The sequence below is a fragment of the Passer domesticus genome, chromosome Z (assembly GCF_036417665.1).
Source record: "Passer domesticus isolate bPasDom1 chromosome Z, bPasDom1.hap1, whole genome shotgun sequence".
Lineage (NCBI taxonomy): Eukaryota > Metazoa > Chordata > Aves > Passeriformes > Passeridae > Passer > Passer domesticus.
The window spans coordinates 16530277-16543276 of record NC_087512.1 but is presented as its reverse complement, the minus strand read 5'-3'; the positions used below and the strand labels follow the sequence as shown (position 1 = coordinate 16543276).

The window sequence follows — 13000 nt, the reverse complement described above, 5'->3', positions numbered from 1 at the left end:
CCATTGTCACACACGGCAACAGGCAGCCGACAGCCGGGCTCCTGCGACGGCTCCTGGCCAGCGGCCCCGCACCGGCACGGCCCGGGCGTGCTGGCACGGACAGGGCCCGTGTGCGGCTGGGCGTGCCACCGGCCTGGGGCCGGCCATCAGGGCAGGCGCCGAGGGCCGCCCGGGAGCAGCCGCGTAGCGAAAGCCCCGCGGGCAGCGCCGGGCTCGGGCTCGGGCTCGGGCTCGGGCTCGCCCCCGGCGCTCCCGGTGCTGCGTGCGGCCACCGCTACGCTCCCCGGCTCGGGATGCCGTCCCCCCACCCCGCCCGCCCCTTTCCCGGCCGGCGCCCGGTCTCCTCTGCCCTCATATGCCCTCGGAAGGAGAGGAGGAAGACGGGATCTGAGAGCGGCCCCGCGGCCGGGAACGGCGGCGAAGGGCACGGGCACGGCGGGAGCGCGGTCCGGGTCGGGCGCGGCGGCGGCGACGGCGACAGGAGCCTCCGCCGCCAACCTGGCGCCCGGGGACAAACTCACCTGCAAACAGGCAGTCCTTTTCCGCCTTGCACTTTTGGATCACAACGTCAATATCCTTCTGAATCCTCTCTTGTCTTGAACACATCCCCATGAAATAAATCCCAGGGGAAAAAAATAGCAGCCTTTATTTCCACCCCACCCCACCCCCCGCGCTGCTAGGGTTTTTTTTAAGATTCAGCCCGAAAGAAGGAGCCCGGGGCTGACGAGCAGGAGCCTCCCCGGCGGCCCGGTGAGATCCGTTCGGCCGGTTGGAGGACGTTGGAGGCAGGCGGCGGGAGCCGATGTTGTTTGCCCAGATGCGCCCGCCCAGATGTGCCGCCGCTGCCGGCGAATGGCAATTTCCTCACAATGGATCCAGCGGAGGGTGGCGGCGGTGACACGGGATCCCCCCACCCCCCCCCACGCCCTCTGGGTTTTTTTGGGTTGGCTGGCTGGTTTGGTCTTTTTTTTTTTTTTTTTTTTTTTTTTTTTTGAGGCGAGAGGGAAAGAAAAAAAAAAAAAAAAGGAGGGGAAAAAAAAAAAAAAAAAGGGCGGGGGGGCCAAGCCGACCCGGCCGCTGCCGCTCACATCCCTGCCCCTCCCGCCAGCAGCGGCGATCGTCGCGCAGCAGCAGCAGGGCGCGGAGAGCCGGCGGCGGCACCCGCACTCGGTCCCTGGCGGCGCGGCGGGGCCGGCGCTTGCTGCAGCGACGCCGAGCCGCAGACCCTCCCCTCGCTCCCGGCCCGGCACGTACGGCCCCCGCCGGCTCCCCCGGCGGAGGCGGCGCGGGGGGAGGAAGAGGCGGATGCACAGAGCCGGGCGGGCGCCCCGGCAGGCGGCGGCGGGCGCGATGGTCCCGGCCCTGCCGCCGGCGCTCGCCTCCGCCCGCCCGGGCCCCGGGCGCAGGCTGCCGCCGCCTCCCGAGCAACGGGGAAATGCCAAGAGGAGGTGTGCGGCCGGCGGGGCGGCTCCCCGGCCGCACCGGGGAGGAAGCGAGCAGCGCCGTGTTGCGCAAGGCCGGCGGCGCGGGGGAGAAGGGCGGCTGCGGCCGGCAGGGCCCGCTCCCCTCCGTGCTCCCGGCGGGAATGCCGACCCGTGCCGCCCTTCCCGGGGGCGGCGGGGCTGCGCTGCCGGGGCTGCGGCGCTCCCACCGCCGGCCCCCGCGCCTGTTCCGCGGCGGCTGCGCTGGCGGCCGGCGCCGCGGGCAGGGCTGTGCCGTTCGACAGGACAGCTCGGCCGAGTGCCGTCCCCTGCCCGCCTGCCCCTCCGACCCGTCGTTGGGTCTGCGTGCCCATGGAAACAGTAAAGGGAGGATGTCTGTGACCACCGCGGTGTTAATTGCGCTGCTCTCCCTTCATTTTCCATCAACACTGTCTCGCAGACCTAAGGGCTTCGGGAGAGGGCTCGGGCAGTCCAGTCCCGAGCAGTGGACGCTCATCCAAGTTACAGGCTTGGGGCTCTAGTCCAGAACTAGTAATGACCATAATATAACTTGGAAGGAATCATCAAGTCCGCAGAAACTGTATTCTTCCACTCCAGTGCAATGTATATAATTAATAAAACCAGGTCTGAAAGTAGTAGAAACAGATTTGATATAGTATTGAAAGAATATTCACAAAATTCAGGTTTTATGTATTCACCCTGCTCTAAACAGCTCCTGTGGATTATTCATTCATAGTGGGTGGCTTTTCTTTTTCATTTAGGAAGTCTGTATTAATCTTTCAAACACAGAAGACAAGCAGTATTTGATGAAAAATTAACCCCATATTTTTTCTATCTATAGGAAGGAGTAGAAGGGAACTTAAATCCATCATGTGATAGGACTTTCTGCCTCTTAATAAAATCATTTGTCTTGAAGGGAGACTTCTAGATAAGTTTTCAGTGTGGAAACTGTGCAAGATTGCTTTTCATGGAAGTCTGTCCTTACATAAAACTTACATACAGTTAGGAATATATTTTTTTACCATACAAGCTTATTCTTTTTTCCTTCTGCTTTGGTAACAGGGAGCAGCAGGCTAATGCTTTTCAGCAGGAGATTTATATGAGGAAGTTGTTCTGGAACCCATAGCAGGAGGTTTGGAACTAGATGATTTTCAAGGTCCCTTTTAAGCCAAACCATTCTATGGTTCTATGATTTTAGTCAGCAAGACTTTTCCAAGGCATACAGAAATTGTCACTATAGTCCAAAATACAGTATAATATGGTAAGACACTGTCATTCTGTCCTGTGATGCAACATCGGTTAAGAAATGCTGCTTCTTGAGGTGTGTTTCTAGCTCTTCCATCTAAAACATCAGCAGCCATGTTTGCTGCCTTCCCCTTCATCATAGTTTAAAGACTTAATCAGAACTTGATTTATTCTGGTGGGGTTTTGGTCCTGAACCTTGTAGTGAAAGGTCTCTGTTATCCCTCCCAGGTGGATCAGGAAAGGGAGAGGTTATTGGCCAGTTGCAGCATATTTATGCTGACAATTCTGCTTACAGTTTATTCTAACCACAGGGTTCTTCTCAGTGTCATGTCAATTAGCACAATTCTTGACTGCCTTTTTTGAGCCTCAGACTATTTTCACAGGCTTGGTAACAGTGTATTGAAAAGTCATCCATGAACTAAAAACACCATGTTTAAGAAAGTTAGTATGTTTGGCTTCACAGCATCCACTGAATTAAACAAGAAGTCTGCAAGTATGGTTATTTATTGTATTTTGTTGTTTTTGTTAGTGGTTCTTAAATTCCTGTTTTCTTAAGTCAATTTGGCCGTTGATTTACCTGATGACCTCAGTACAGTTATGTCAGCAATTGCTGATTTCAGTGAGGAAAAGCTCAATCATAGCTTGAGGTCATTCCATTTATTAAATACTGAAAATCAGGTGTTGGAAAGTCAAGGTGAATCCTTAGAATTTATCCCTAAATTTGTAAAGACAAGATGTTGGCATCCAGGTGCCTTAAGTGTTATTGCAAAGGTACCTGTATGCATGCTTTAATCCCTCTACAGGGGATGTACCCCCTGTGCTGGTTTTGGCTGGAGCAGAGACATGCAGCTGTGAAGAAACTTCCTGGAGAGCTTTACGAGCAATTTCATGAGCAGTAGGACAGTTAGCCTTGAAAGTAATGGTCATGGAATTCAGGATATGTCTTTTTCAGTTTTAAAAACTGGTTCATGTAATTTCTAGTTTTGTCCCAAGTTCAGCTCAGCTCAGTTGTATTGTACTGAACTGATTAAGTAAAAAAGAAAAAAACTTTTATGTTAGTACTCCCGGAAACCTGAAAATATTTACGGAGGTGTAAATTAAGTGAAAAAAAAATTAAATTAATGGAGGTACATTATTAGAAAACTTATGTGAGAAGACTGGCCCAAAATGTAAAACGGGAAAATAGAAACAACACAGTGAATGTGTTTCAGTAATGTGTGAACAGTGACTGAGAGAAAATACATAGGTCAGACAAATTCTGCTCATAAATGCATTTTGCCTTTTTTAGACTAAGCAGATTTCTTTCATTTTATGCCAGAAATAACTTCCTTTCCCACCTATTAGTAAAGCTGTTAGAAATATTTCACTCAGCATCAGGACACCCTGTTCTCTCCCCAACTCTCTTTATATATTTTTCTAAATGTGTTCGTGTGACATACAAACACACACTAAAAGTCTTAAGAAAAACTATAAAAACCCCAAACTTGAAAGTTTGCCATTGTAGGGCATATATACAAGTTAGGGCAATGGTATTTGGCATCTGTCTAATATCTCTAGTGCAGGAGAGCATTCAAAAGGGCAGAGGTTAGAAAAATAATCCAAAACCACAAAATGGCCATCAACACTCCAAAAAAGCAACAAAAATCTTTATCCACTTTCATATGCTCCAAATAAAGCTCTATTACAAGCCAAACCAAATTAATTTTTCTCCAAGGTCCAGGAATATCTGCCAGTCACCAGTAGAAGGAAACTCAGAGGTATCTGAAGACAGTGACTTCCAGAGGTAGAACATTTAAATGATAAAACCATTCCACTCTTAAGGCATAAAACACAATACTACCCTTCCAGCAAGCTTCTTTAAAATGACACAATAATTTCTAAAGCAAGCCGTCCATGAGCCAGCAGAGTGCCCTTGTGGCCAAGAAGGTCAGTGGTATCCTGGGGGGCATTAGGAAGAGCACTGCCAGCAGGTCAGGGAGGTGATCCTGTGCCCTTTGCTCAGCCCTGGTGAGGCACATCTGGACAGCTGTGCCCAGTTCATGGCTCCTCAGGAGAAGAAGGACATGGAGCCCCTGCAGCACATCCAGCTCAGGGCTACAAAGTTACCAAGGGATAAATTTTGAGGAGAGGCTGAGGGAGCTGGGCCTGTTCAGCCTCAAGAGGAGACAACTGAGAGGGACCTCATCAATGTCAGTGCCTGCAGGCAGGGGTCAGAGCAGGGACCGGGCTCTGCTTGGCCATGCCGAGCAATAGGACAAGAGGCAATGGGCAGAAGCTGATGCACAGGAAGTTCCACCTGAACATGAGGAAGAAATGCTTTCCAATTGCCCAGAGAGGTTGTGGAGTCTCTCACACTGGAGATATTCAAAAACCATCTGGGTGCAATCCAGTACCATGTGGTCTAGGACAGCCCTGTTTGGTCAGGGAGGACCAGACAGTTGCTATGGGCCCTTGCAGCCTGACACCTGCTCTGAGGCTGTGATTAGCCTGAAAACACAGCACTGAGGTGCGAGAGATGTAAGAGCAATACTTCCCTGCTAACAGAGAAGTGACATATGGCATAAAAATATCTTGGGTATAATTTTCACTAGCCATATATTATTAGCAACTACATTCTAATATTCTGATGTAATAGATGTAATGATGTAATAATATGCAGAATTTATGTAATTTTCTTTAAGCCTGTATGAGTTTTAAGAGAGATACAAAGTCAGCTGTGCTTAATACCATTACTGCTGTCCATCCAAGTAGTCAGTGGCACTCCATGTATATACAATCCTAAGTGATGTTTTCCTGGTGAAGCTATAAATATATTGACTTCTTTGGGTCATCACTACAAATCTGTGATTAAAACACACTAATATGGTTTACTTAACACAATTTCAGACTGAATTTCACTGTAAGTAAAGCATCTTTACTGATTTTTGGAGTGAGCTAGTACTGATCCATTGAAAAAAGTCACTTCCTTAAAAAAAAAGTTAAAATGTAATTAATAACATGACCTGAAATATTGGTTTAATTCTTAATAACAACTTCAAATATTTTTGATTTTAAAAATTAATGTCTTCAATTACAATATGAAACAATAGTTTATATATATATCAGCTGTCCAACCCTCAGTAAGTTTTTAGGAATTATTTTAAGCTGTCTTATAGCTTAGGGAGCGTAAAAACTCTCACGTGACTTTTTGAGGGGAAAAAGCATTGAAGTGATAGAGGACTAAGCCTTATTTTTTTTTCAATTAATTGTTGAAATTTCCAAAACAACTGTATTTCTTTTTCATTTTAAAAAGTGTATGTATTAAAAAGCAGCAACAGTCACCTCAAAAAAACCCATAAACATGTACAGGTGCTACACACAGATGTAGTGTGGATTGCTATGAATTGCTATGACAATGATCTCTAAACTTTCCATTCAAGTGAGTGCACATCCTTCCAGATGGCACTGAGGCCCACAGAAGCTAAACCTATGGCTGCTGGCATGATAAATGTTCCTAGCAATGTTTAGTAAAGCATGTAATTAGAGTCCTAAATGACATGACATTTCATTGTAACTCTTAGTATTATACTTTATAATGATGGTTTTAACTTGTTCTTCTTTTTCCTCCTTCACTAGTATCAGCTCAGCTTTCAGTCTGTGCTTGTTTGCCTCACTTCCCCTATTTATTTTTCTTTTCCTCACTAACTCCTACACAATTAGGACATTTTTTTTCCTAGTGCATCTCATTTTTCCCTCTTTTCAAGCTCTGAATTTCTGTGTATCCCATCCATTCAGTACCTTTCTTGCAGCTCACTCTTGGTATATCACTTCATAAGCAACTTGTGTTAGAAGGGCTGAAATGGAACTTTCTTTGCAGAAATGGGAGTTTTAAAAGAAAGGCAAACAGTAATATTTCAAAACCTTATATGCACAATTTTGTGATGTCAGTCACCATCAAGTCCAGAGGGAAACCCTAAAGTTCCTAAACAGAGTTGCCTCTTTCCAGTAACCTTGCTATTTCTACAAGTCGTGGGCATTCCTCGTTGCACAAGGGCGATGCTCTCTAATGGAAGTGATGGGGCCTCAATTCTCAATCACTCTGCAGCAGGGTAGGTAGCATATTTCTCTAGAATTTGAGAGTCCGGAATGTATAATAGACTGTCATTAAGTTGAGCTTACTGTGCCTCTTATCAGTTACAGCCTAAGGCCAAGCAGTGATCAATGCTGAAGGTCCACCCTCATAACAAAGCATAACATAACAAAGCATAACAAAGCCTGAGCATAACAAAGCCTTCCCATCAGTCTGAGGCACCTGTCTCCAGGAGTGCAGATAAGCACCTAAGCCCAGGGGAGAGGCAGAATTTCAGCTCCCTTCCTTACCTGGCCACAGGCTGTGCCTCTTTACAACTCTTCTAAATAACCTTCCCAAGAACTTTACTGCTCCCAGTCACTTCACAGGGAACCTGGATGGCTTTGCTGTGCACACAGAATAGCTGAATTTATGACCCTGAGACCTGTAAACACTGCTCCCAGTTCACACTTTGTCCCAGAATTTTAGTGAATGGCTCAAGAGTACACAATTCCTGAAATTTGTACTATTTCTGGTGTCATTAAGCAGAGCTGAACTTACTACATGGTAAATTTCTCAATTTCTGAGCAAACACATGGTTTAAAACCTTAAAACAATCTACTCTGTTCTCTTATCCAGACTGCAATTTCTTACTAGCAAATAGTCATGCCAGAAAGTACTCAAGCATAAAATACTTACCTTGCTAAAAATAATCAATTAATTCCATTTTCTGCTATACTAAATATCATTCACCAAGTCACCATCTATTATCAGGCACTGATGCTTTCCTTCTGTAACAACCTCCATTGCATCCATCCTGTGCCTGATCTTAACTAAGAATCTGTAACCCCAAATTAAAAGGGATTGTCAAGTATTTCCTGTTTAGACGGAATTGATAGGATAGGAAGCATTCACACCTTGCAAGGTTAACCTTTAGAAACTGAAGACTAATTCCACCAGCAGACCATGTCACATTTACACTGCAGGCTGTGGGGTACTGATACCTGACCAAACTCTAAATGAGAGGCTGAAGAAGAGGGAAGATTAGCCTCTGTGCTGCAGCAGCTATACTCTTTCCTGTACCCAAGCAAAGTCATATAGTGTTTGCTCAACCACTGCTGCACAACCTTGCTTAACTTCACAGACATAATTAGATTTGGGTGCCTGCATTTGTTCCCTTCAGAAGATTGGAACCGGGAGTTAATGCAATGTGCAGTCAGTCCTCTTAAACCAAGGCTCTCTTTAATCTTAAGGAACTAAACATAAAAGAAAGTGACATTTACAATAATTAATGAGCGTATGCAACTGTCTCATCTAACTCTTACCAAAAGCATCCCAAGCTTGTATACAACAGCCAAACTTTCAGACTCACTAAGGGTGTATTCTTTGGTCACTTTCCCACAGTCTTGCATCCAGTTCCTCAACAGCTAAGGGTTTTATCTTTTTAACTGTTTACAAGCCATCTTTTATGGCTGTTTCTCATCTGGTAGAAGAGTTGTGTCATGTGGCAGGAGCTAAGGTAGCTTTTTCTCCTTTATAAATAATAGCTCAGCCATTGTATTTAACATTAAAATCATGGAAAAGAGTGCATTGTGTGGGGTTTTGCTTATTTCTGTAGCTGTCAAGAAACACAAACAAACACATAAAGTATTCATCACATTGACCATGTCTTTTGGTAGTTATGCAGACAATTTGTTTGCAAGCCATGCTCATGATTGCCACAAATATAAAAGAAAGTGTGGAATATTTAAAACAAAAAGACCTGTCCCAAGGAAGTGTACAATGTTGCAGGGGGACAGAGAAGAAGGGGAGGTAAAAACCAAAATTAATAAAAATTTAAGAAATAACAGGAAGAAAATGAGTGAGATGTCTTTTACTCGGAAGAGAAGAAACATTTAGGTAATTCAGTTTTTTTTAAAGGAATAAAGTCAGTATTTTTGCTCCTTATTAAATAAAATAATGTCCATGGGTGTTAACTATTAATGAAGACCTTGCTTTTGCACAGCATATCTAAGCTTTCAGTATGAGTAGTCCCACTGATGCAAGCAAGACAATTTATGAATTAAAATTAAATTATTAATTGGGTTTTAAACACAAGTCTTACTTGTGCCACATCCATACTTTGTTGGTTTTTTAAAGAAAAAGCATATTAAAAAAGGTTCTGTAAAACTAGTGATGTTTTGCCTGTTACAGTAATCATCTATCTATCTATCTATCTATCTATCTATCTATCTATCTATCTATCTAATTTAAATTAGTAATAAAAGCAAGGCCTCATAAATACAACATATTCTTGAAAAGAATTCCAAAACAATTCACCGTGTTTATTGTAAAGATTCATTAATATCTTTGGAAAGGAAGTTGGGATATGAAGGGCTTGGGGGTGCTGTGGGTGAGAGGCTGCACATGCCCCGGCCATGGCACTGCCAGCCCAGAGAGCCAAACGTGTCCTGGGCTGCATCCAGAGCCCCGTGGGCAGCAGGGCAGGGAGGGGATTCTGCTCCTCTGCTCTGCTCTGCTGAGACCCACCTGGAGCACTGCATCCAGGGCTGGGCTCCCAGGAAGGACATAGACCTCTGGACTGTGTCCAGAGAAGAAACACAAAGATGGTTGAAGAGATCGACCTCCTTTCCTGTGAGGAAGAGCTGAGAGAACTGGGAATATTCAGCCTGAATATGAGAAGGTGACTTAATTGTGTCCTTCCAGTATCTGAAGAAAGCCTACAAGAAAGATGGAGAGAGACTAATCACAAGACCATGTAGTGACAGGAAAAAAAAGAGTAGGTTTATATTAGAATTTAGGAAGAAATTCTTTACTGTGAGGCTGGGTAGGCACTGGCACAGGTTGCCAAGAGAAGCTGTGGATGCCCCATCCTTGAAATTATTTAAGGCCAGGCTGGATGGGGCTCTGAGCTACCTGGTCTAGTGAAAGATGTCCTATACCTGGCAGGTTGAAACTGGATGAGCTTTAAGGTCTCTTCCAACCCAAACCATTCAATAATTCTGTTTTTATGGCATGACCACTAATGAAGCAAAGCTTATAGCTGTGTATGTAATATCTGTATTCTCCATTACTTCCCTGATACACAAAACATGCAGTAAGACCAAGGTTATATGCTAAAAGTAAAGATACACTCTTGCAGACAGTTTTTCTACCTTAGCTCAGAGAGAGGGGCGTCATATTAATTCAACACCACAAAAGTATTGAGAGAAAACATGAAAAAAAGTTTCTGGATTAAGTGTGTTTTCAGATCTTCTATGTGACCTTTTCAGCTTCCCTTTTCTTTCTCAGTTCTGCTTTGATTCTTTCTCTTAAATGAGATCTAGGCTGCCAGCAGTGAAGTAACCCATTTTACAAATCCTGTTGTAGCTCCATCTGTTTTGGTTGAACTTTGTCCCATCTAAAACCCATAAGCACTAATTAAATATATTATAAAATGTAGATGAGCTGTCTTGTGACTGATAATGTTGTTTTACAAAGCTTACAGTGTGTTTATACTAAAACTTGCTTAGAATAAGACTAATTTTTTGTAACAGTCACAACATAAAATATATAGTTGTCTAAACAGACTAACTGAATTATACTATTCTTGCTATGTAGGAGTAGTATAGAAAAGCAGCCACAATTGATATTAGGTCTTTATTAATGATTTCCAGGTGCAAACTTCAGGGGTTTTATGTTTTTATATAGCATTTTATGTTTGATTTTTTTTCTTTCAAATCTTGAAAACATATACATTTGTAAAATATTTCAAGGGTGAAAATAATCAGTTGATAATGTGTCAGCAGATTTTCTTTTTGCATTTGCATCCACCTGAATTAATTACTAATATGATCATCACTGTCTTTATTTTAGTTTTTTATATATGCTGTATGAGGTCTGGTGTGTAAAACAGTGATAAAATGTTACATAAGGAGATTTACCTTGATCTTCTTATCTTTGTGAATTTATTTTATACCACTATGGACATTTCTATACTATCAGCTTTTTTTTTTTCCTTATTAAATTAGATTTTCATCTTCCTACATAATCTGAATTCTGTAAACTACACAGACGTAGCTCTTGGCACAGAATTTCATACTGAAAAGAGAATGCTAAAAGACAAATACAAATGGATAGTCTTCTAACGTATTCAGGTCTGATTTATGCATTTCATTAAGCATGGTCACAAGAGCAGCATTGAGTAAATAGTAGGAAAAAAATCTTCATGGAGACATTTACAAATTCCTCTCTTGATTATAATCCTAGCCCTTATACTTGCTTATCTTAGAAAATATTCAGCAGGATTGTTGTATTGGATGATATCAATAGGCAGACATGATAATTCTGGTACTAGTATTAGCATTTACATCGAGACAGAAAATTATTCTTTTCTGTTTACATGGTCTAGAAAGACACAGTATTATGTAACATAATCACAAAAAAATACCACAAATAAATGTCTAAAAATATTACAGTGAACTATTTTCAAGCTATGTAGTACTCAACAGATGTCCACAGAAAGGTGTTTAAATTAAGTAGTGATACATATATTCACAAAAATGGCAGGGCAATGGTTTTGGTATTCTGAGGTCATTTCATCTGAAACTTTTGCTGTTGAATCATCAAACAAGGTAAATCATATTTGGTTTTTATCAAGCTAAACTTATTTTTGTCAACCCTTCTTGAGACTGAAAAAGGACATAGAGAAGTTCTGGTCCCTTTAACAAAAAATTTATCTTTTCAGCCTGAAACAGAAAGTTTTGTTTTGGGACACTCATTTGAGGGAAAACTAAAGCTCATAAAACTGCCCTATGAAGAAACATCATTTTGTACAGGATTACGAGGCCTGAGGAGGCCTCATATCAATGCCTCACATTTATGGAATGCCTTTTGACATGTGTGTAAATATTTTACAGAAGATGAAATAGCTTCAACAAAGGACTATAGCTCTAGAAAACTCCATCAGCTCCTAGCTAAAATACTTGGTAGAATTCAGGTTTGGTTTTTTTTCTGCCTTGATTGGAACAGAGAAGCAATGAACCTTCAGCTCCACTGTTTTGAAATCCCTCAGGAGGACCCCAGGCCCTTGCTCAATGTTTTGGTTTAGACAAAGAGAGACAACTTTACAAGCTCAGAGCAAATGCACTCATTCTGATAGCTGTGTATTTATGGCACTCTTTTCAGGACCATCAATCTGTCTCCTGAAGAGGAAGGAACTCAGTTCTACTTTCCCATATGTGGAGTGAATGCACAAGCCACATAATTCAATGAAGGAGAAGATTATGTTCTGCTGGGAAAAAAATAACCTATTCATGCATTTAACCAGAATAAAAAATTCAAAATCTCCCTTAGAAGGCATTTCTGTTACTTGACAAAAAGAGCAATTCTTCATACCACTCTGATACTCTATTAAGAAGGAATAAGTAAAAGAAGAATGTCCAGGAAAATTAGGCATAATTTGAGCACCTTTGGAGTTTTGAAATCCTTAATTTTCAGAAACTTGTTGATTGACATTGCCATTAGTATTCTCAAGGCCATGTTCCTTGAACTAGAACATCCAGTGGGGCAAAACATGATCAATCAAAATCACTGAAAAATACAAAATTTTTAAGCATACATTCAAGAAGGAGAACAGACACAAAAAGATGATAAAAGAAAAAAAAAAGCCAATCCAGACTAGACTTCGAATGTGAATTTTTGTGTAAATGTCAACAACAGCCATTACAACATACTATAGAAGGCAGTTTCTTCCTTCCCCTCCCCAATTCCTCCCCTGAAATGATGATGAAATTTCACAGGTTCAGTTCAAGCTTCCACTGTCCACTTATCTTCTGCCTTTGCTTATGTGTACCTTTTGACCTTGTGCAAAGAGTGAGCTGATGCAGAGAATGAAACCGAAAATCAGGCATACATAAAAAGTGATTTTCAACTAGATCAGGTCTTGAAACGGCTTTTTGCAAAACTGCACACAAAGTAACGTGCTGACTCAAGAGAGGAGATGGGACCAGCACAAACCACACCGGTCTGTTGAAGCTATCCTGAGAAGTTTCCTGTATTGGTTTGGCACAGCCTGGTTTTTCATAGCAGGAGGACCACAAAGGAGGTTCCTGTGAGAAGCTGCTGGAAGCTTTCACTGTGTTCAGCAGAGCCAAACCCTGATGGCTCTGAAGCTGGACATGCTGCTGGCCAAAACTGGGCCAATGAGGGAGGCTGGTAATATCTTTGTGATTACATATTTAAGAAGAAAATCAAAACAAAGTCACAAGGTTTCAGCTTTTAGTCA

The 13000-nt window shown here is 42.8% G+C and overlaps 1 protein-coding gene across 2 annotated transcripts in view; it reads right to left on the bottom strand.

Annotated features, from left to right (window-relative positions):
* The window catches only part of PARP8 (poly(ADP-ribose) polymerase family member 8), a 111116-nt gene extending 110259 nt beyond the window's left edge, over positions 1–857 (bottom strand). For both annotated transcript variants that reach the window (XM_064405792.1, XM_064405793.1), the window contains exon 1: positions 522–857. In XM_064405792.1, coding sequence (XP_064261862.1) covers positions 522–612 — 91 coding nt within the window. In that variant the 5' untranslated portion in view covers positions 613–857. The remainder of the gene's footprint in view (positions 1–521) is intronic.
* Positions 858–13000: the final 12143 nt, after the last annotated feature.